General features: G+C 51.8%; 1 protein-coding gene across 1 annotated transcript; it reads right to left on the bottom strand.

The window, feature by feature from the left end:
- Positions 1 to 402: 402 nt before the first annotated feature.
- MAP1LC3A (microtubule associated protein 1 light chain 3 alpha) lies at positions 403 to 18,016 on the bottom strand. Its single transcript, XM_064391954.1, has 4 exons — positions 17,870 to 18,016; positions 8,112 to 8,167; positions 2,142 to 2,248; positions 403 to 1,610 (listed from the first exon to the last, which is right to left on the bottom strand). Exons 1-4 carry the CDS (start codon positions 17,985 to 17,987, stop codon positions 1,448 to 1,450), a joined length of 444 nt encoding a protein of 147 aa, XP_064248024.1. The 5' UTR covers positions 17,988 to 18,016; the 3' UTR covers positions 403 to 1,447.
- Positions 18,017 to 22,556: the final 4,540 nt, after the last annotated feature.

The raw sequence follows: 22,556 nt of genomic DNA, 5'->3' as shown, positions 1-22,556 counted from the left end.
TGCCTTTGCCTGGAGAACAGTCTGATGGAATGCTCAGGATAAGGCATCATTTCCTGCACTGCTCAAAGCTTCCCTTAAAAACAAACTTTACAAATGCCTCGACTCCACCTCAAGGTTTTTCTTTACAGATGAGGAAGTTTAATCAAAGAACAAGAGACTCTACACAGGTAGGGCAAAGACAAACATGTTTCCTGTGTCACTATCCAGTGCTCTGTTCTCTAAACTAATCTTCCTCCATGGTCCCAGCCCCTCAGTCCCAACCAGCTGCTCTTCCACAGCTTGGATTAACCAGCTCAGAAGCCTGGGCAGGTACAAACACACCAGTGAACATGGGGAACACACATCACATTTGATATACCAGAGACATTAACACAGACAAATGAGATGGGAACAGAACATTCCTACAAGACACAACTTGAATTTATGTTTATTTTATATATATATTTATATATATATATATATATACCTTTGTATAGATTAAACTGGGGGAGATTTTATCATATACATTTTTTTGGTATAATACATGAGAAACAGGGACAGGAACATAGCAAATATCAGTACATTCCTTCAGTGAACTCCTTGACACACTGAGACTGAAAAATTGCATGCAATGGGGAGACAGAGAGAAGGGAAATCAATTTTATTAGAAAAAAAAACAAACAAGATAATCTAGGTACAACCGTCAACAGAGGAGCAGCACTATAGGTGGCAAATCTGTATAAATTAAAAGAAAATTCCACTCTGACATCTACTATGCTTTAAAGTGCAATGAAGCCTGATTTATTTACCTACAGAATACAGGAAAGTTTCCCCCTCTCCCCATTCCAATCTATCCCTAAAAAAAACACAACCAAAACAAACCCAAACAAACAAACCAATAAAACAAATCTAAAGGATATACATTATCCACAGTCCTACAGAGACGCCTACATCTACTCAGTAGCACCAAGAATCTGATATGGGTGTAATTAAAATCAATTAAAACTCGGGAGCAATGGTAACATCTGTTAGCTGCTTCTGCAGACCTCCTGCCCTTTATGAGTGCCTGGGGAGAGGTGGCTCTCCCTGTGCTGGGTGACAGTGGCCCAGCGGGTCTGGCAGCAGCAGAGCACACACAGCACAGCGAGAGCAGCGCGGGGACAGGGGGACAGGGGACAGGGGGCCAGGCCCCACGTGGGGTCTGCAGGGCTGGCTGGGGGTGTCACACACCTGGGCTGGCGCCTGGGGGAGCGGGACTGACCTACACAGAGGGGAAGGGTTGTGCGAGTCCAACACGCGCCACGAGCCTCTTTGGTGACAGGGTGATGGGCAGGGAGGGAGGGAGGGAGGGAGGGGAAGGGGGTCAGCACAGCCCCCCTCTTGTGAGCCTCTGGCTGTGTTGTCTTCCGAGGCCAGGGGCCTCTGTGCCACAGTTCATCTGCCTCCACATGCCAACTCTCAGCAGCCCTCAGAAGCCAAAGGTCTCCTGGGAAGCATAGACCATGTAGAGGAAGCCATCCTCGTCCTTCTCCTGCTCGTAGATCTCCGAGATGGGGGTGGACACGCTGACCATGCTGTGCTGGTTCACCAGCAGGAAGAACGCCTGGGTGGGATTCAGCTGCAAGCGGCGCCTGTGGGGGAAAGGGCAGGAGAGGCAGGGTCAGCCCAGCTGGGGGGGCTGCCCTGACAGCCAGCTCCTCCTCCCCAGCAATGCTGTTCCCTTGGGGCCAGGCCTGCACAGCCAGGGCCACCTCAGGCCCTCCACCCACCACTCAGGACGTGGTATCCAGGAGTCCAACTGAGCGCCTCCAAGGCCTCCTGAGCCAGGATTCTCTCCCTTTCACTCCCCCTTTTTCCAAGTGCTACTGGCAAGGGCAAAGCAGAGGGGCCTCTTCCCTCTGAGCACAAGAATAAAAAGAGGGGATGGGACCCCTTCATTGCTTATGAGTGTCCCCTTGAGGGAGAGACCCCAGACCTTCACAAGGTGCTAAGAACCTGCCCCCCACACCAGTCTGTACCACACACAAGGATGCTGCCGCTGCCACATCCCCATCCCTGCCCTCAGCAGCTCCTCTGCCTCACCCTCACCCCACCACCCTGCCGTGAGTGGCCTGTGGGTCAGCACAGGCTCTCAACATGCCAGCTGAGACCACCCCACTGACCGGATTATTTTGACCAATTCACTCATGTTGACATGGTCTGGGACAAGGAACTTGGTCTTATCCAGCACTGGCAGCTGTTTCTCCCCTTTGTAGCGTTCAATGATGACCTGGAAGGAAAGTCAAGGGTAAGATTAGTCAGGGTCATAGTGCCCCATGCACTGGTCCCAAGGTCAGATACAAATCCAACTAGCATGGGTAGAAAAGCTGAGGTACAGCCTCACTTTGCTTCACCCTCACAGGAAACAAAACAAAAAAAGGACATGAGCAGTGACCACCAGGCTGGCTGCAGGTGGCTCTTCATCAGTCACCTGTGCTTGGGCCAGGCAATGAACAGTGTCCAAAACAATGAACTAAAGCACCAAGTGCTCTGGCTGGCAGAGAAACAACGGGCACCACTGGACTGATACAGATTCTTGTCCTCTCGTGTGGATAGATAAAATGTAGGAGAATAGAGATAGTGGTGAAGGTAATCTGACCCCTAAGGAGTTACAGCTGTGCCAATTATCAAGCATTAAGAACAAGCCTGCCCTTAATAGGCCTAATAGGCCACAGCTGGATCCAATTAAGAGGGGTATTATAAAAGAGCAGGTTGGCTGGTCGAGATGTGAGATGGAGTTTGTTGCCTGTGCAGGGGAGAAGGAGTCAGTGCTGTGAGGAGCTGCCCCTGAGATATCACTGAGAAGGTATGAAACATTTGTAACAAGATGGCAACATTCCCACATGCAGGGCATCTGCAGAGGAGTGAAGTATTTTAACAACACTTTCTGACTGACCAAACCCACAGGTTTTGCTGGTTTGAGCTACAGACAGCTCATGATGGAGTTTCCTTCCTGCTGCCATTCAGCATCCCTCTGCCTGCTCAGGAACAGCTGTGGATATTCCCAAGCAAGCAGTTTTCAGAAGTCCCAGTGAGGCCAGCCAGGCATTCCTTCAGAAAGGGGGTGTTTGGATTTCACCAGTCCCACTCCTTATGTTAACAGGCAGACACACTGATGCCGAGAAGGATCAGAAACCCAGGGCCACCCCAGCTGTGCACTGAGCTTCCCTTTGCAGGGCACTCCTGCATGGTGTCACCACAGGGACAACCCAGCCTGTCCTCCTCTGCCAGACATCTTGCTTGGAAAAGTTCTTACCATCCCTACATTCTGAAATGGCTGAATGATGATTTCTGATCCATTTTCCTGCTATTACAGTTAATGATTTTCTTCTGTGAAGCTGTTTGCTGACAGCTAAAATTGCAGTTCTAAACCAGCCTGGAAATGTACCTTTTGTATTCTGAGAAACAAAGTGGCAGGAAGTTAAAATATGGAATGTACTTTTAAGAAAAATGAAAATAAGTTAAAAATATACAGCTTAGTATGTTCCCATTGCAGTGATGCTCTCTCACATCTCTCCAGCAACCCGTTGATTTCCCCACAGAGAGACTCCTGGATACTCATCAGCCCATTATCCTCTCCCACCTGAGACTGAACACTATTTTTCACCGTAAGGCAAGGAATTGCCATAATTTATTTTCCCAGGTCCTTTCCAAAAAGAGACTGCAAGTGACTTTTGGCAGCAGAGGGACGGAGCAGCATGCAGAGAGGAGGATCCCCAGGAGATGGCTCTGTGGAGCCAGAAGGACCAGGGAACCTCCGGGAACACGGATTTCCCTTCCCTTTGATCCTTTGTTGACACATCAGCCTCTGGCAGCAGCAGTGGAACTCCTGCCAGCCTCCCCCAGAGTGGATCAGACGCAGCAGCTGAACAGTGCGGAGTCACCAGTGAGCTGGGAATGTCTGAGGAGCCCATGGGGCTGGGCTGACAGGGCTGGGCTGCAGGCACTGCCTGGAGGAGCAGGGGTGAGCTGCCTTGCTGGGGGCTCTGCCCCAAAACGGTCTCTGCAGAGCCCTCCCGGAAAAATCACAGCCAAAGGGGAGCCCAGCACCTGGGCAACCAGCATGTGAACACCAGGTAGCTCTCTTTGGCAAAGGAGAATCTGATTAAGGAACCACTTTCTGCAACAGACTAAATAATGCATTGGGACATCCCCCACCAACCTGTTAATGGCCCTTCATCCCTCCAAGGAGGGCACAGGGAGGACAAGATGAGCAGAACCATCCTACTGTGTTTAACTTGAATCTTACAAAGAGAGGTATTTAGGCTGTGGGGAGAGGAGTATTCTTGAGGGGCTGAGCACTCACAGCAGCCACATAAAAGGATGCCGCTGGGAAACAAAGGCAACATTGGCCCTTCAGCTTTTTGTTTTGCACGGAGAAGCAGCTACACAGCAGCTGTTTGTGCACCCACCTTTACCTGGAGAGAGGGCCCTACACACCTGGATGATGCCTCAGTTTCACAAGAGCAGGACCAGAGGCCGGCGTCTCTCATTACCAGCCAGGTCCATCCCAAGAAGAAGCACCTTTAGATTAATCCAAGAATGAATCTCTTGGAGCAGCAGCTGCCTTGTGCCCGGAGCAGGCACAGAGCCTCTCATGTAGAACAGCTCCAAGAGTTTCTGTTCCCAGAACATGAGCTGCTATTTGGGTAACCCAGCTATGAGAACAGGTGGCCAGTGGACAAAACGTTCTTGTGTAGCTCTGGAGGGAAAAGCATGATCAAATGCTAAAGTTACATCCCTGTGGCCACAGGGAGGGTGTACACAGCCACCTCCCATTCCATATCCTCTTCCAAGCTGCTGCCGTGAGCCAGGGGCTCCTCAGCATGGGACACCTGCTCCCTGCTCTTGCAGAGGGAACCACCACAGATCTCTGCAGAAATCATGAGTGGGCACAGGTGGGGAGGGGAAATACTCAGGGCTAAGCCTGAAGTCCTAGTCCTGCTGCAAAGGGCCTTGGACAGTGCTTATGAATACAGCCTTTGTTCTGGGGCCAGTCTGGAGAGATGGAAAGGGAGTCTGGTAGGGAATATGGCCAGATGTGGTGGTCACCAGAGGCAAGGTCCAACCAGGAGTGAGGCTGGGAATGTATTCCTAGCAGGCACAGAGGCTCAAATGTGTGTATGTAACACCTCCCTGACATCCACGGCCAGGCAAACTGACACAGGCACACACAGAGCTCACACGAGCACAGACTGCACCAGCCTCACCCCGTCCCCCTCTGGCAGAGCAGGCTGCAGGTGCTTTGGTGGCAGCAGACACAGGAGCCCTCAGTCAAAAAGGTGCTCTGGTGTTGATCCATCCAGAGTCATGTCAGTGCAGGACACTGGATCTGCAACTCCCCAGCAGAGCCCTCCCAGGAGCCCAGAGAAGGTTGTCCCTTCCTCTGAGTTCATAATCTGGGTTTCCATCCACGCCTGAGCCAGGGCAGGGCATTATGTGGGATGTCCCACCTGCCACTGTCTCTCCATGCTCCTCTGTGGGTGCTCAGATGAGCCCTCCCTGCACAGCCCAAATACCCCTCAGCCCTCCCTGCCAGCACCGGGGGTGGCCCTGCCTTCACCCCTCTCTACAGCCCACAACTCACCAGCCTGCCAGAATTTAGCACTGCAGGGCTTTGGGAAGTGGTTTGCTCCCATTGCTGCCCAGCACAAGCTGCTCCCCAGCAATTTCAGACTCTGAGGGTTCAGTCATCTCCAGGAAGGTCCCTGGGGCTGAGAGCAGGCAGGGACAGCTCCCTGTCCTCTAACAGGACAGAAGATGATTTTGAAAACATGTATTGAGGTTGTGGATGGGGGTCCCAGTGAAAAGGCTGGAGGTTCTCTGCTTGCTCTGACTGCCCAAAGAGGAAGAGCCCTGTGAGGAGCAGCTGGAGATTTCTTCCCTACACAGCTGAGCACAAGCAGCCCCTGCTACCAGCACAACCATCTCACCTTCTCAGCAGGTGTGCCTGTGGCCAGCACCTTCTGCCAGAGCAGGCAGCTCAGGGAAATGCAGAGACAGCAAAGGAGCCCCTGGCATGAGGTGGACAGGGGACCTGGCTCCTGCCTATGTCCTTATTACATGTGCCAGGGGGGCATCCTGGGATGTGACATCCCGTGAAACAGAAGCCAAGAACTCCCTATCAGTCCCTTCCTCAGCTTTCCCTGCAAGCACACGCATGGAAACAGGAGAGACGTGCTCTTCCCTGGGCACACAGCCAGGCCATGCCCTCTGCAAATCTTCCTGGCCCCCTCTCAAAGCAAAAGGGACTTGCCCAAGGACTCTGGCTGGAAACTGGAGATGCAGGAGGGCAGCAGGTGCTGCACAGCTTTGCTGTGGTTTCCGTCAGCAGTAAGGGTGTGACCTTGGATCTCCCTAACTCCCCTGGGCTCGGCACTCAAACCCCTCTTCTGATTCCTGGTGCCTCTCCAGGGAAGCCAATCACTTGGAAAACACAGCTCCTGTCTTTCACAGATGACCAAGAGCTTCCTGCAGCCCATGAGCCTGCAGTGCTTGGACCCATGACAGTGCCCACACCACACTCCTGCACGAGGCTCTGATCACTGCCCAGCCCTGCAACCTGCCCTGGGAGAGAAGAGAGACAGCACCAAGCTGCTCTTGGGGTCTAATGGGAGCCAGGCCTTTAGAGACAGCAGTGACACCAACACAGCTGGACCCCACAAGCCTTCATGACCCTTCTCACCTCCTGATTCTTTTTACCCCTCCAGCAAAACTTGCAAAACTTGTGGTGTTGACTCCAACACAAAGAGCACTCCAGCCATGGGAGCTCTCCCACCATGTCTCAGTAATGCCATGGAACTCTGCCTGTGGATGCACAGCTCTGGCTCCTTCTGTCCATTCCCCAAGCAGCACACATTTGTATGCAGGCACATGTGTGCATTTAATGTACAACTTATTTCGAGCCTGGCCTTACTGCCAGAGCCTGAATGCACTGCAGTTAGCTCTGCCACAGCTCTGGAGAAATGCAGGGCCAGTCTAAGCCATGAATACCACATTAAAAGCAGAGGTCTGTCAATGTGTTGACAGCCTGGAGTACTGGTACCAGGGTGCTGTGAGGGGCAGGCCCTGCTCTGCTGAGCTGGAAACACGTGAACATCACGTGAACACCACAGTGGTGGTGGGAGGAGAGGAGAAGAAGGAATTTTTCTGGCTAGAAGACACTGTGCTAAAAACTAAACAAAAGTGAGGTGGACTAAGATGGGCCAAGAGCAGTTTGAGACATTCAGTCTTGAAGGCCAAATGCTGATAGTCTACAATTTTAAGACAAGGTTGATGTTCATTCAACACTGAGAGGGAGCTGAACTAGGAATCCTGTCTTTCTGTGATACAGCAAATAGTAAGATAAGCAAGCCCCAAGTACATAATTTCATAGAATTATGGAATGGTTTGGGTTGGAAGGGACCTTAAAGGTGAGCAGGGACACCTTCCACTAGACAAGGCTGCTCCAAGCCCTGTCCAGTCTGGTCTTGAACACTTCCAGAGATGGGATGTTCCTCCAAGTTCTCCATCTGCTCAGGAAGAGCAGCAAATACTAAGGTAGGAACTCAAAAGCACACTCACAGCCAAAGAGCAGCTAAGCATATTAGGTGTGACTGGGCAGGAAGAACTGCAAGTTCATGGTGTCTCACCTGTGCCCATCAACTGCAGATGCTGGGACAGCACAGAATGGGTATGAATGATCCTGAAAGAGACTCTGTGCTTTCAGTGCAGCGAAGATCAGCCCACACATCTTTCTCTGGGCAGAGAAATCCTTACCAGGCTAGCCAGGAAAAATAAGGTAGCTGCTACAGCCAAAACAAAAGACATTTCAGAGTTTTCTCCTACTGCACTCACTTGGAAATAGATCTGAGATGAAATCAGCCCCCTTCCTCCAGGGCAGCATGGAGCTTTAGAGCCAGACTGTCCTTTGCACTGCAGAGAACATGTCTGTTATTGAGCAGCAGGCACACACAAGGCACTGGAGGATCATGGGGACCATCCTGTGTTGATTCCAGGGAGCAAAGTTTGCAAGCTCTATGACGGCCACCCAGGAGCAGAGAGGGGTCCTGAGAACAAAGCCTGACACAGAAGAGTGAGAACAATTCACTTACTGGGATTTTGTTTGGATGCTGCTCTCGGATCTGCTGCACTTCTTTACAACGATCCGCTGCAAGAAAGAAGTAAAGAAATCAAATTAGAAAGACCTGTGTGTGGTAGGGCAGGCAGGACTGAGGCACCCACCCTTCAAGCCACAGCCTGACCCAGAGAGAGGGACATTTCCCAAGGAATGCACATTGTTCTCACCAGGCCTTTTCTGAGCATGGTGTGTCAGATGTCAGCTCCAGTGACCAGCCCTTCATGGCCTCCTGCTGCCCCAGCCACCCCCAGGCTGGGACACGCCACTCTGCCTGCTGAAACTGGGCAGCACGCCTGGCAATCAGGACAGTGAAAGGAGACCACAAAGCTGACAAAATTAACTTTATTCCCTAAAATAACCCTAAGCACACGCAGCTCCTGGCAAAGTGTGCAGGGCAGCAGCACAGCTTTGGGGGCTGTGCTCTGCACGTTCAGGCTCCATGTGTCTCCTGGATGCTTCCCCCAGGGAGACAATTCTCCAGCTGGGGTGGGTTTTAGCCATTGCCTCCTGCCTGTTGCGCACTTCCAAGCACTCTCTGGCACAGTGCCTGGTTCCACAAGAGCTGCACCTCGCCAAGGAGGACTCTGTCCCTAGCACAGAGCTATGGAGCAGCTACAACAGCTCTTGGCCTGGCAGAAAGTATTGCCAGGCCTGGAGGCAGGAAGAAAACCTTAAGCAAGGAGATGACCCACATACAGAAGGACTTCTCCTGCAGTTGTTCTCACACTTTCTATTCAATTTTCCTCCAGAGTTTATTGACACACACAACAGGCAGCACAAAGCTCGTGCATTCTTCCAGTTTACAGGAGAATTCCCATACCCCTCACTGCTCTACCAGAGGGCTCTCCTTCCACCACCCAAAGCAGTAGAAAGCAGAGGAAGAAGCAGTACCAGGGCCAGGGAGGGCTCTGTGTATGCTCTTCCTGGGACACTACAGACGTGCCTCCTCCTGGAACTGCCACTACTCTGGGAAGTGCTTCACAGCCTACATCTGAAATGCCCAAAAACTACCCTGGGGGGTGAAGGTGAGTGACTAAGCACTGCCTAGAAAAGAGATCTGGGTATTGCAGGATCTTCACGGGATCATCGCAGCACCAGCTCCAGCCTGACCCCTCACCAGCTTACACAGCCCCAGCTCCCCATGGCCCACTGGGATAATGGGGGGCAGGATAAATGCATGTGGCTGAGTGTTTTCTCCTCACAAACACTGATAATGTCTCCTCTGAGCACTCAATAAAACCTTACTGCTTATATGTTTAATTTGGCTAGATATGACTTTGGGAGAAAACTGGAGTTTCTTTAAAAGCCACAAGACTACAAAATCACCAGATCATAGAAAGTTTTGAGCACCTTTTCTGCCTCCTCTGAGAGGAAAATATCGCTCTGCTACGAACTGTTGGATCTTTTATTCTGTAGGACTCCATATGCAAGCAACACAGAGCAAGATTATTTGGTTTTCATGAAAAATTCAGGCATATTTGTTTTGGGTTTTATGATGGAAGATGCAGCTTCTCATGTTTCCTTTTTATCCAATCCAGTGCTCCAGGGATCCAGAGTCATTCTTGTGATACAAACAATTTTCCCCTGAGGTACCAGTCAGCCAGGGAGTCACACAGACATCAGCAGCACACGTGACACTGGTACAGAGACACCTCCCTGGGCATGCTGCAGGACACGGTGCCAGCAGCACCCAGCCCACATCACCCAGCTGGAGCAGAAGCAGAAGCAGCTGCCCCCTCCCACAGAGCCCCATTCCCAATGTTCACTTGTGTCCAGGATGGAGCATCCAAAAGGCTGGAGATCCAGAGCTCAACTGGACAACACTGATCACCATGGAAGTTCCAGCAGCTTGCTCAGACTTCTGGGTGTTAACAGAGCCTGCAGAGCTGTGTCCTCAAGTTTGGCCAGTCATCCTGGCTGCAGTGTCCACCCTAGCCTGCTTCTCTCTCCATACTATCGGATGGCCATGTGGATGAGCTTCCTCAACACCATGTGCTGCCCTGCAAGGTCACAGGACTCTTTGCACAGGAAGCCCCAACAATGCAGGTAATTGTGAGAAGGGTCAGAGAAGGAATTTGCTGAAGGCATGTTATGAAGGCTAGTAAATGAAGATAATCTTGGAGCATCCAACTAGGCCAGGCTGCGTGTGCCAAAGGGCAGCCACATGCCAGACATCCCTTCCTGCTCCCTGGAAGCATCACCAGCTACAGCACAAGATGACACAGCCATCACCACCTCCATCTTCACAGTGGGAACAGAGGTGCCTCCTGCCCATTACACTGAAAAAGGTGCCACACAGAGAGGAAGAGGGTCCATCATGACTCCAGCTGCACATCAGTGCCTCAGGACCCCTGGGACCACAGTCCTCTGTCCTTCCTGACCCTCAGGGGGACCCTGTGGCAGGAGGCTGATCTGCAATGACCACAGGGGAATGGCAGCAGGTGCTGCTTTACTCCAGGGGCTGCTGGATCCCTCCAGAACGTCCAGGGATTGCAACTACAAACACCTCAAGCACTGCACTTCTTCCTCTAGCCTGGAATCACTCACTTCAGAAACTCCATTCAGGAAGGCAGTTGGGAGCAATCCCACCTAAGGTGCCCAGGCTCCTGAACCTACAGGCAGAAGTCTCCAGGACACCTGAAGCACTGCTAAAGAGCACACTCTGTCCCATCCTAGCCTTGGAGAGCCAAGGAAGCAGGCTCGGCAATCAGGAAAAGCTGCATCAATCCCTGGGCGATTTCTGTGCACACAGGAGTTCAGCACAAGAGATCTCCAGCAAGACACAGTGATGGTCACCCACACCCTCCTCAGCCTGGGGTGGGAGCCAGAGGTTGAGCCTGTGACTCATGAATGCATCAACATCACACAGCAGGAACAGTTATAAATACCAGCCTTAATTCAGTGTCTATACAGTCTAATCTAAGTCACAGAATACAGAGAAAGGGGTTAAAGGGCACTTCAGAGAAACCTGGCTGGAGGTGCCAGCCCAGCACCCGAGCCCCCACGGTGCTGAGGACAGGCAGGATCCCCCCACCCCAGCAGCGTTTGCACACTCACATTCATACACAACAGGCCTGATCTTACAAGCTTTGTTCTCCTCCTGCAGCTCTCCCAAACTGTGCTGAAGTTGAGACTTCCCCCATCCCTGCAGCACCTGGCCACAGTTAATGCTTTGCCAACGTGCAGAGCAAACCAGAGCTGTAAACACAGCCCTGTCCCATCCATGTTCTCCTCCTCTGCTCCTCCTCGCTGCCAGGGCAGCAGAACACCACACCTGACTGCAGCAGCTCAGGGGCTCCAGCCTCTGCTGCTCCCAGGAGCTGAGCCAAGAGTGATGACCTGCATGAGAGGGAAGAGCCCCACCCACGCTCCAGCTGTGGGCACCACATCTCTGCCTTGAGGGAAGCCAGACTTCTCCCTGGTGCCAGGATGTCAGGTCTCAAGATGGCAGCAAGACAAAAAACACACCATTTTATTGGTTATTCCCAGGGAAACTTCTCTGCTAGGGCCTATTGAAAAATAGGAGTATTTTTGTAACATTGCATATGCCAGGAAATTGTCTATTTCTCCTCCAACTGCTGTTTCAACTGTTAAGCACCAACAGCAAAGCTTGCAAATTGCCCAAAACACCAGAATCTTGGCTGTTTTCTTGACTGAGGTCCTTCCCAAGCTGTGCTCCAAAAGATGCGAGCACACAGTGTATCCCATGGCAATGCAGGATGAGATCATTATGGCAGCTGAGGAGAACAGTGGAAAATTTTAAGGCCAAATGCTTTGCAAACATTAACCTTTTTTATCAGCTGTGCCCAGGAGCTCTGGCCACGGGAGCCAGGTCCCTGCTGTGCTGGGCGCTGTGCAGACACAGGATGAAAGGACAGTCCTGGATGCAAAAGAGCCTCAGCAGACAAAAGATACAGATGGTGGGACAGAAGGAAAACACATGGCAAGTCCTCCAACAGCGCTGTTGCATAAGGGGCACCATTTTTCAGGAGATCCTAGACAAGCACTGCTCAGGCACTGGTGCTGCCCCAAGGCAGCAGATGGGCGACAGGGAGAGGCCCTGCTGCCTGTGACCAGCAAGAATGCTGCTAGGAAAACACCAGTAAGAACAAATACCACCTGGAAACCTCATCAGCTACCAGATCAACAGCTCCCGAGCTGGGCAAGGGCTGTGTGCAGAGAGCAGAGACCAGAAATGCAGCTGTGAGCTACTGCCCCTCCTGTGTCCCACAGCTCCGGAGGGTGCAGACATCCCTGGCACCTCCAGCAGGCTGCTGGCCCTGTGGCTTCTCCTGCCATCCACACAACACCCTGCCAGCACCCCAGAGAGGGATCTACCTCAGATTTGAAGCAGATACAAAAATGAACGTGTTTCTTCAAGAAGCTGCTGTAGTCAGTCCCAGGGCAGAGTGCTGTCAGAGCATGGACTTCTCTCCAAGAGATTTTCTGCCAGGAGAGGAGGAATTGGATGGTTTGAAACCAGGATGTGTGTGGGATGAGCTGGCAAGCGCTGGAGACACAGGCCAGTTATGCAGGTCATTCCACATGAACATCAATGACTATTTCTGTAATATCACACCACCCTAAGGCCAGACACCTCTAACCACCAGGAAACACCCAAATTTGTGAGTGTGTCATGGCTCACCCAGCACATGACCTGACCTGTCCTTGCCCAGTGCTCCTTCTCAGGCCAGTGGTACTGCAGGAGGAGTGAGAGACTCCCACATCCAGGAAGGAAGGAGGCTGTGCCCAGGCCAGGTGTCCTCAGCACCCCAGAGCATGCTTGTCTCAGGCTACACAGGACAGCAGCACTGCAGAGACCTGACAGTGCTTCTGATTTATTTTAGGTTTATTTTATTTGACTGTCTGTGAAGCTGGGTGCTCCGGACGGGACAAATGACTCAGGACCAAACCCACACTGCCCTGAACCTAAAAACTTTAAACTGATAAAAACATATCTCTGCATCACGGAATGGGTGGAGCCTGAAGCTCCACTGTCCCTGGAAGTTATTGCCAGCATAAATATGGAGCAGTGGATGCTCTGTCTTCCTGACTCTCCATCCCATCACTACAGCTGCAATACCAGATGTGCAGTGTCTGGGAGGAGTTTGGAATCCCAGGTTCTTGGAGTCGTGTCACTGCAGAAGGATCTCAGCAGCCTTATTCATCTGCAAAAATTCCCAATCTTCCTGGCTCCAGAGCAGATCTTGAAAATGGATTTTAAAACACAAACAGGAAATACCTTCATTTTTCTTAGCAGTTTAAAAACATAGCAGGAGCATGATTTTGAGCCTGGCTCCAGGAATGAGCATTTGCATCTGGCAAATCATGAAAAGGGCTCAGCTCATGATCAAGCAGAGCCACACCACAACTGTGAACTCTAAATACACGTCAAGACACTTGTCCTCTGGTTGTACAGTATCACTGGATTGACAGGACAAGGCAGAATGGCATTAAACTGCCCGAGGGCAGGGACGGATGGGATACTGGGAAGGAATTCTTCCCTTTGAGGGTGGGCAGGCCCTGGCACAGGGTGCCCAGAGCAGCTGTGGCTGCCCCTGGATCCCTGGAAGTGTTCAAGGCCAGGCTGGATGGGGCTTGGAGTACCCTGGGATAGTGGAAGGTGTCCCTGCCATGGCAGGGGGTGGGATGGGATGGCATGGCAGGGGGTGGGATGGGATGGGATGGGATGGGATGGGATGGGATGGGATGGGATGGGATGGGATGGGATGGGATGGGATGGACTTTAAGACCCCTCCCAAACAAAACCATTCTGGGATTCTGTGATCCACCCCTGCCATGGGCCGTGTAGGATGAGCACTGGACCTCCAATCATCCAAACAACTTAAAACTCACTGCACCCTCTGGGCATGAGGGGGAAACGGGCAGCACCTTCTGTGTCATGTCAAAGGATGGCACAGGGAGTATTTACATCACAGTTTCAGATAAGGAACTGATTTTTTGCTCAACATTTAATCACAGTTTCACTATCCTTGGTAAAGGAACAGCAAGTTCCCTCTGTATCCTTGGGAGGCTGCCATGCCAGGGTTTCCCTCTGCCTGCTGTGTGACCTTCCACCTGGACACCTTCCCATCCATCTCCATCCATCCCCAAGACAGCACATTTCTCAGAACTACTCAGGACACTTCAACCTGCTCAAAGAAAGACCTGGCACTGCTGGCAGGAGTGTATTTTGGGGCAGCCCACTGTGCACCTGCATGCACCAAGAGCCTTTGCCCAGCACAGTTCACTGCTATTTGTGCACCAACAGGCCTGGACATGCACAGGTGCTCTGGGGACACATGCCAGACACCAGAGTCTTGAATTCATTCCTGCATTTTCTCTCACAGCCTTAAACCACCTTCTGAGGACAAAAGGCAGCAAACAAAAGCATGACAGAGCTGGTAGTGTTTACACACTGCCAATCAGCCACAGAATGTCACCCGAGCAGGTGACACACTGTGAGACCTCCCAAGTGACTCTCCTGGCTGTGATCCCTGCTGGGACTGACCACAGAAGGAACACCAAAGCCAAGGGACATGACTTATCCATGGCTCACGGCTACTCAATGACAGAGGTGGCAAGGGCCTAGCACAATGACAGCCCCTGGATTCACCAGTTTCCACCCTTCTGGCTCAAAGGAAGATCTGAAGTTTTCATAGTGGAAAAAGAAAAAATTAAGTCATGAACAAAACACACAAGTTTTATTATTCCTGGCTGCCAGTCAGGACCTTGTGTTATATACAAGAACAATAATAAAAAAATCAAAATTTGTGGTCTACATGTCAGTCTGGCTTTTGTTCTGGAAGCCTGTTCAGTTCTTCAATGCTGATAATTACCCCTGCATCCAGTCAAGTCACAGAATGTCCTCAGTAATTAATCCAAGACACAAGGCAGCTAGGCAGCAGCTTGGAGCAGCATCCTCCTCTCAAGGAATCCCAGCTCTCAAAGCACAACTGCCGGAACAGACACCCAAGGACCAGCCAAGGGCCAGCAAGGGCTCACAGACTGACCTCACATCAATATCCAGATGTTTTTCCAAGCTACCAATGAGCAGAACTGTTGTGATGAGCACAGGAAGGTGTGTGAGGCAGACAATTCAGCCACTGCTGGTGTCTCAGTGGGTACAGGCAGGCTGGCTTGCACTGGATGAGTCCCCAGGGACGCCGTTCCCCAGAGCCAGCGGGGATTTGCTCCACACCCAGCACTGCCTTTCCTCTGAACAGGAGTGGCTTCCCACAACCAAAGGCAGATCTCCCAGAGGATGGAACCTGGGATGGGAACACTCTGTTCACAGAGGCTGAGGTCAAACCTCTGTGTTTGTCACCAAGCCAGGGGCTCCAGCTGAGCCACATGCAGGTGTGTTCCTGCCTCTGTTCCTGCCGGACACGGGAACGAGGTGCTCTGGGTCACCCGGCTGCTCCAGGATCCAGGCCCGTGTCCATCACCACCCTGGTTTTGTGCTGCACTGAAAACACAGCTGGCAGCTGCTGCCAGCCCAGAGCAAACCCCGCGTCAGGAGCAGTGGGACAATGCTCCCAAGGACTCGTGTTCCTTTCGGGAAGTGCAGCGGTGTCGTCAGGCTGCTGCACGCTCTCACTACTGCCAGGACAGCCTGTTCCTCTGACACAGACCACAGCTTTGTTCTGGGAATTGTTTTGGACTCCTGCAACAGATCTGAACGTGCCTCAGCCTCTGGGTTCAGCAGATGGATGCAGAGGGAGGTGCCACATTTCACCCCCTGCACCCACAGCAAGGACATTCTGCTGCCAAGCTCTCAGAGCTCAGCTCCCACCAGGGTCAGCACCTGAGATCACGGCAGGAGTCACTGCTCCATGCCCTCCACATACCTCGCATCAAACCCCTGGTGTTTCCCAGCCAGTCCCCTTCTCAAGTCCTCAACAATGATGAAGAGAAATCAGGAAATTTTACTCAGGAGAGACACAAGACCAAGCAGATGAACAAACATAAGGAATTCACAGAAAAATTCCAAAAATACAAGAAGGGGGAACACAAGCATTGAGGAAAGCAGAATCTTCACTGAGGAGCAGCAGCCCAAGACCTAAGGCAGCCACTTGCCATGAAACTGGAGCCTGGGTGCCTTTTGTAAACAGCCATAGCCCTGACTCTGCCTTTTCACTGCTTTTTTGGAACCGTTCCATTTCTGTAAAGTTTCGAAGCCTTAAAAATTAAACCATTCTGAGGGTACAGAAGCACTGGAGATGTTTTCCACCAGCCCTCTCCAACTGCATTGTAAACAATCGCTTCCTGCTCCTGTTGTGCAATGATTCAAAGACAAAAACAAGCCGTATTTACTTTCTCCAACAGAGTAATTCCAGCCCTGACCCAAAGCAACTGCGGGGGCTGCCAGGCCTCCTCCTCCTCCTCCTGGCTCAGCTCTGCAGCCCAGTCAGCTGAGAGAGCAAAAGGGCAGAGGAAAGTACAGAGAAACAAGGAGCACTTGCAGTTGCCGGCACCAAACTCCCTCACCCCCTCTGTCCCTCCTGGGCTATTTTAATCCTGCTTTCTTTCAACTGCTCTGAGCCTCAGATTTTGTTTTCCTTCTGGCACAAAGAAAATCTGAGCAATCCACAAAGGCAAACCAGTCTCGTCTTAACCATAATAAGCTGATTCTCACCAGTTGAACAGTAGGTAGTTACTAAGGGGCCGATTTAGGACTTCACTGGTTTTAAGACACAGCTTAGGAGAACACAGCAGGGTCCCAGCAAGGATCCCAAGCTCCCAGGCTTCATCTGGTTCTTGTTTGTGCGTGTTCCCCTGGCTCGGTCCTGTGGCAGGCGAGGGCTGGGTAAGCATTCAAGGCCAGAAGGGTTGTGCCAATAAAATACCAAATATTTACAGTTTCCAAGAGAGCAGCAAGGGGCTGGATCAGCAGTTTTCAGCAGGCAAAAGCTCAAATTTTAAAACTCATGTAGGAAACGCCCTCACCTGCATTTGGACAGTCTCTGGCACAATATGAGGGGTTTTTTATGGCATGAAAACACTCCTTTCAGCATTATACAGCGAGTAAAGCTCAAATGCTACCCCCTCCCCAGGAATTTAACCTGCGAGAAGCACACACCCCGCTGCGCCAGCTGGCAAAGGTCAAGGGAAACAGCACTTGGTGTTTCCTCGGATTCCGCTGCCGGGTCTGGAGATAAAAATCTGGGACTTTCTACAGTCACCTCCTCACCCTTTGAGCGTCCCCACCAAGCACCTCTGGCAAAGGGGTGGGGGGATGTGAGCACTGACTGCTCTGTGTCCACAGCCATCACCGAGGGCTTGCGACACCCCGGGACAACAACGCCGCCGAGACGGGGAGCGCGGAGGGCGATTTCTGGGGAGGCCTTTGTGTTCTGACAGCCAAAAGGGACACCCGGCCGCCGCCCTCGTCCCGGGCAACCCACGGCCCCTTGCGGCCGCCGCCGCGCCCCGGCGACGCCGGTGCCCGGGAGAGGCGGCGACAGAGCGGGCACGGCCCGGGGACAGAGCCGCGCTCGGGCCGGGCGCGGCGCGGCCCCCCCGGCCGGGATGACATCACCGCGCGGCGGCTGCGGCACCGCGCCCCCGGCCCCGCTGCTCCCGCGGCCGCGCCCCGCGGGGACCCGCGGCGGCCGAGCCCCGGCCCGGGCGGGGCCGCCCCGCAGGGCAGCACGGCGGGGGCGGCGCGGGGCAGATCCGCACGTCCCTCCCTCCCTCCCGCGCGGGCGCTCCCGGCCGGTCCCGGCTCACCGAAGGTGCGGCGCTGCTTGAAGGGCCGGTCCGAGGGCATCGCGGCGGGACCGGGGCGGCACCGGGACCGGGCGGCTCCGTCTGCGCTGGGGCTGCGGCGGAGCGGCGCTGACGTCATCGGGCCCCGCCCATGGGGGCGGGGCTCTGCCGGCAGGGCCCCGCCCACCGCCGCGACCCCGGGGCTCGGCCCTGAGGGGCCGCCGTGGCCCGGGGGCCGCTCCGAGACACAGCCGGGCTGGGGCTGGAAGGGGCACTGCGGCCAGCCCGTGCCACCCCCTGCCAGGGCAGGGACACCTTCCGCTGTCCCAGAGTGCTCCCAGCCGTGTCCCGCCCGGCCTTGGACACTTAAAGGATGGGACAGCCGCAGCTTTGCTTGGCACCCTGTGCCAAGCCTCACCACCCTCGCAGGGAAGAATTCCTTCCCAACATCCAATCGAAATCTCACCTCTTTTAGTCTAATTCCCTCTTGTCCTGTTGCTATCTGCCCCTCTCTTTTTTATAAGCCCCAACAGCTGGTGCCACGAGGCCGGCTGTGCCACAGGAACACCGTGGCAGAGCATCCCCATTTCCGATGGGACACAACGGTTTATCCAGAGGTGACCCCAAACACGAGCGTTTTTTCCAGTTCTGATGGAGCAGAGTACCTGAGGGCCGTGCTTAAGGCAGGAGAAGTACACCCGGGCTGGGATTTCTGGAGGTGCTCAAAGCACAGAGGTGTCCGTGACTCTGGCCTGCCCTGGCAGCCTCTGCACATCTTGGCTCAAACATCTTCCAAGGGTCACCGCCAGCTCTGGGCAGCAAACCTGGCTGTTGTGAGCAGGGCGGAGGAGAAGGAAGGATTGTGTGGGGATGAAGCCACAACAGCTCAGACACAGATTCCAGCCAACAAACCTGGACATGAACTACTCTCTCACAGATGCTCTGACATTTGCCATCCCACATCTACCCCGGTCATCTCCCCACTAATGAGCCCGTTGTTTTCCCTGCTGCATTCACAGCCATGGCTATGTGAATATATTAAAGCCTGCAGCATGACTACAAATAGGGCAGCTATTTCTGGAGCTGGTAAATGAATCAAAAACAACTGCAAACAGAGCGTCAGTGTTTCACCAGGTCTAATCTCCCTCCTCACTGCACGCCACAACAGGAGCTGTATCGTGCAGAGCAGTGTCTCATTGTTACAGTGAACTGGCACAAAACAGGAATGAACACAAAATGTTAAAGGATCAAGTACAACCTTGGTAAAAAAAATACATTAGAGATGCAGTTTTGAAAGAACTGCTCTGATTATTGTGTCACCAATTTAAACAAATATATATTTAATGAGAATTGAAGGAATTCTTGTTTCGTTATTGAGTTTACCCAAGAGAGAAAAAACTTTCATGGCCAATATAATATATAAAATATATATTTTTCTTGACCAAGCAGTAGTTAAACAAGCACATACTGGTAAGGAAGTATAAACTCTTCAGATTCACTTTCATAATTAAGACACAAGTAGAAATATTAATCTCTGATATAGGTCCTGTTTATCAGAGAATACTGAAGGGAAAGCAGTATTGTTGAATCAGACATGGCAAGTGATGACCTTTACAGACTTCATCCTCAGCAATGGGACTTGTTACTATTGCTATAAAGTGTGAACCTCTTTTCAATGAGAGGAATGTGAAAGTCTTTCCAATTTAGCGATGTGGCCCCTGGTTTTATCCATGCAGACCTCCTTGCAGGACTGGGGCCATAATTCCACAGAATATTATTCAGACACCTGGAAAGGGAGAAAAAACTCCATTTCATAGGAGCTCTGGAGCTTCTCAGCATGTTAGTGTACTTCCAGAAATGGGATGTGGATCAAATAAGTTTGATTTAATTTATTCTTTTTTCAGCCCTCAGCTTCCCTAACAATTCTGCAGACATAAATGCCTCTCTTGCCTGGTCTTACTGATGTCACTGGCAAAACTAACTCCTCATTTAAGGAGGTGCATTTCAGATCCAACCCCCCTCTCCCCTGATCAGTCAAAGGTTTAAGGCACCAGCGAGGTGTCCTAACATGACCTGGAATCAGCAAGGAGCTTCCCACATCAGCTCTCCACAGTGTAGCACCACTGACAATGAGCACTCCTGGATCTTGTGAAACCACGGCAGTGAGGGAAATCTCCTGGAAGGAATTCTGTAATCCTGGTAAAGAAGTGTATTTCTGCCAACAGAACTGCGGTGATGCTCAGGCTCCTGCTGACCAGGGCAGTGTCCGAGCTCCTGCCCCTGCAGTCCCAGCTGCTTCTGCTTCTCCTGCTGCTGGTGGGTCCCAGGATCTGCTCTGCTCACTTCAGCCTAGCCTCTCTTGGTGTGAGATCTTTGTCTTTGTCCCCTAGAGAAGTAGCTAAAACAAGATCAAACATAAATCACAGACTGGTTTGGCTTGGAAGGGACGTTAAATCAGTTTGGGAAGGATGTTGAGACACTTGAGTGCATCCAGAGGAGGCAACGAGGCTGGAGAGGGGCTGGGAACACAAACCCTGTGAGGAACCCCTGAGGGAGCTGGGGGTGCTCACCTGGAGAAAAGGAGACCCAGGGGTGCCCTCCTCACTGTGCACAGCTCCTGAAAGGTGCCTGTGCTCAGCTGGGGCTGGGCTCTGTCTGCAGCAGCACTGACACAGCCAGAGCACACAGCCTCCAGCTGTGCCAAGGGAAATACAACTTGGATATTAGGAAAAAGTTTTTTACAGAAAGAGTCATGAAGTTCTGGAATGGCTGCCCTGGGAGGTGGTGCAGTCACCATCCCTGGATGTGTTTAAAAAAAGACTGGATATGGCACTGGGTGCCAGGGTTTAGTTGAGGTGTTAGGGCATGAGTTGGACTCGATGATCTTGAAGGTCTCTTCCAACCTAGTCATTCTGTGAAGTCTGTAAATCTCATCCAGTCCCACCCCTGTCCACACTTTCCACCATCCCAGGTTGCTCCAAGTCCTGTCCAACCTGGCCTTGGACACTTCCAGGGATGGGGCAGCCACAGCTTCTCCGCGTCCGGTATGTGAAGGACGCTGTCATCAGCCACCTTAGGCAGGGGAGGAATTACCTGGGAGGGCTCTGGAGCCAACACAAATCCACAGGAGGTGTCTACGAGCTCAGCTTGTACAGTGTTACCTCCACTGCTCTGTCAGAGCCTTGTCTCAGCAGAGGCAGCACATCCTTGGGTCTCAAGTGCTGCCCTTCCCAGCCCAGAGCCATGCCCCAAACTCCCTTTCATTACCTTGTTAATCCATCAGGGTTTGTTTTCCCAGCAGCAGATGTTTCCTCAGCCTTTGACAGGGATCCACCAAAAACAAAACTGACTTTTCCAAGACAGCAAACCAGGCCAGTCTCCAGCTCCAGCACAGAGCAGCTCCAAGGTGCAGGTGGCACAGGCTGCTCAGGCCTCCTGTGATCCTGGCTACAAAAAAGGACTGGAACCATAATGCTAATTTTTCTACTCTTCCTCAGTTTGGCAGTAGCTTCACCATACAAATAACCAGGCTCAGACTCCCGAAGCACAGGACCAGAAACTGAGCTCCATCCATTCTTTTTTTTGACCCTGTTTATGATAAAGTAGGAAAGTGAAACCCTCCCCTTCCATACATGGAAATTGCTACCAGCTCTGTGACCCTCTAATGCTCCTGATCCAAAAAAACTTTAGTTTAGTTTAGTAGTTTAGTTACTATTTAGTTTAGTTACTTTGTTCCATAGTAACTAAATGGAAGTTGTTCTTCAGCTTCCTTCACCTCTTGCCAGTTTTAAAAATAAATCTGAATTAATATTGGGTGCTGGTTTAAAGGTGGCAGTACATGGCCTAAGTAAGGCCTTGCCAAGATAGATCTGACAAATTTCTAGACTCCAAACCCAGCTTAAGAGCTGGGTTTCATTCAAATTCCCAAGTATATTTAATGCAGGCTGCTCTCAATCCTTGAGAAAAAAACACCCCAAACCAACCCCCAACCAACCAGCACACAGCAGGAGCTGTCATTTCACTGCAAGTTTATGATCTCAAAACAACAGAAAATGGCCATGATCTTTTGTTTTGCAATAGGTTATTTATTACAGCTTGTTTTGAGTAAAACTAACACTCAGCACTCTCTGTCCCAAGGTACTGTGACACAAAGCTACTGGTAGGACAGCTATCCTTAAGGAAGTGTCCAAAAGAATGCAGGACACTGCAGATTTTCCAAATGTTCAGAGAAGTAGCACTGCCACCTACTTGGGAAAGCCAAAATCCATAAGCAGGTCACCATCTCCAAGGAAATATTTCTCTGGGTTACAAACAATAGAGAAAGATCACTGAAATCAGGTTTTTTTTCTTCCTTGCCTCACTGTTCAGTTATTGCCCAGACTCCAGCTTGCTGGAGGTAATTTTTTTGGGAGGCAGCATTCAGCTATTGCAGATCACAAGCTTTATGTAAACTGCTGTGTATCAGGAGCTGCTCCCAAGGCCAGGCAGGATTCTAGGCCCTATTCCCTGTTTTGATGGAATGGCTTAAACCAGACCTAGCATAAAGGGAGAAGCAGCTCATGAACAGCAACAACCAACACTGAGTCACAGGGGCAGCTGGGACACCCAAAGCACTGATGATCCAGGGCTACAGACCCCATCAGGCATTTCTGACCTTCAGGATCATGGCCACCACCTAGAAGATTAGACACGCTCCGAAAATGCATGA

The sequence above is a fragment of the Passer domesticus genome, chromosome 16, assembly GCF_036417665.1.
Source record: "Passer domesticus isolate bPasDom1 chromosome 16, bPasDom1.hap1, whole genome shotgun sequence".
Lineage (NCBI taxonomy): Eukaryota > Metazoa > Chordata > Aves > Passeriformes > Passeridae > Passer > Passer domesticus.
The sequence above is the reverse complement of the archived record's forward strand: the minus strand, read 5'-3'. Positions and strand labels throughout refer to the sequence as shown.

Bases quoted from the DNA above. Each gene is read 5' to 3' on its own strand.
- MAP1LC3A (XM_064391954.1), bottom strand. From the start codon at position 17,987: ATGACGTCAGCGCCGCTCCGCCGCAGCCCCAGCGCAGACGGAGCCGCC. The intron at 8,168-17,869 runs GTGAGCCGGGAC...TCTTTCTTGCAG, and splicing joins CAAGCAGCGCCGCACCTTCG to CGGATCGTTGTAAAGAAGTG. The intron at 2,249-8,111 runs GTAAGTGAATTG...CTTTCCTTCCAG, and splicing joins AGCATCCAAACAAAATCCCA to GTCATCATTGAACGCTACAA.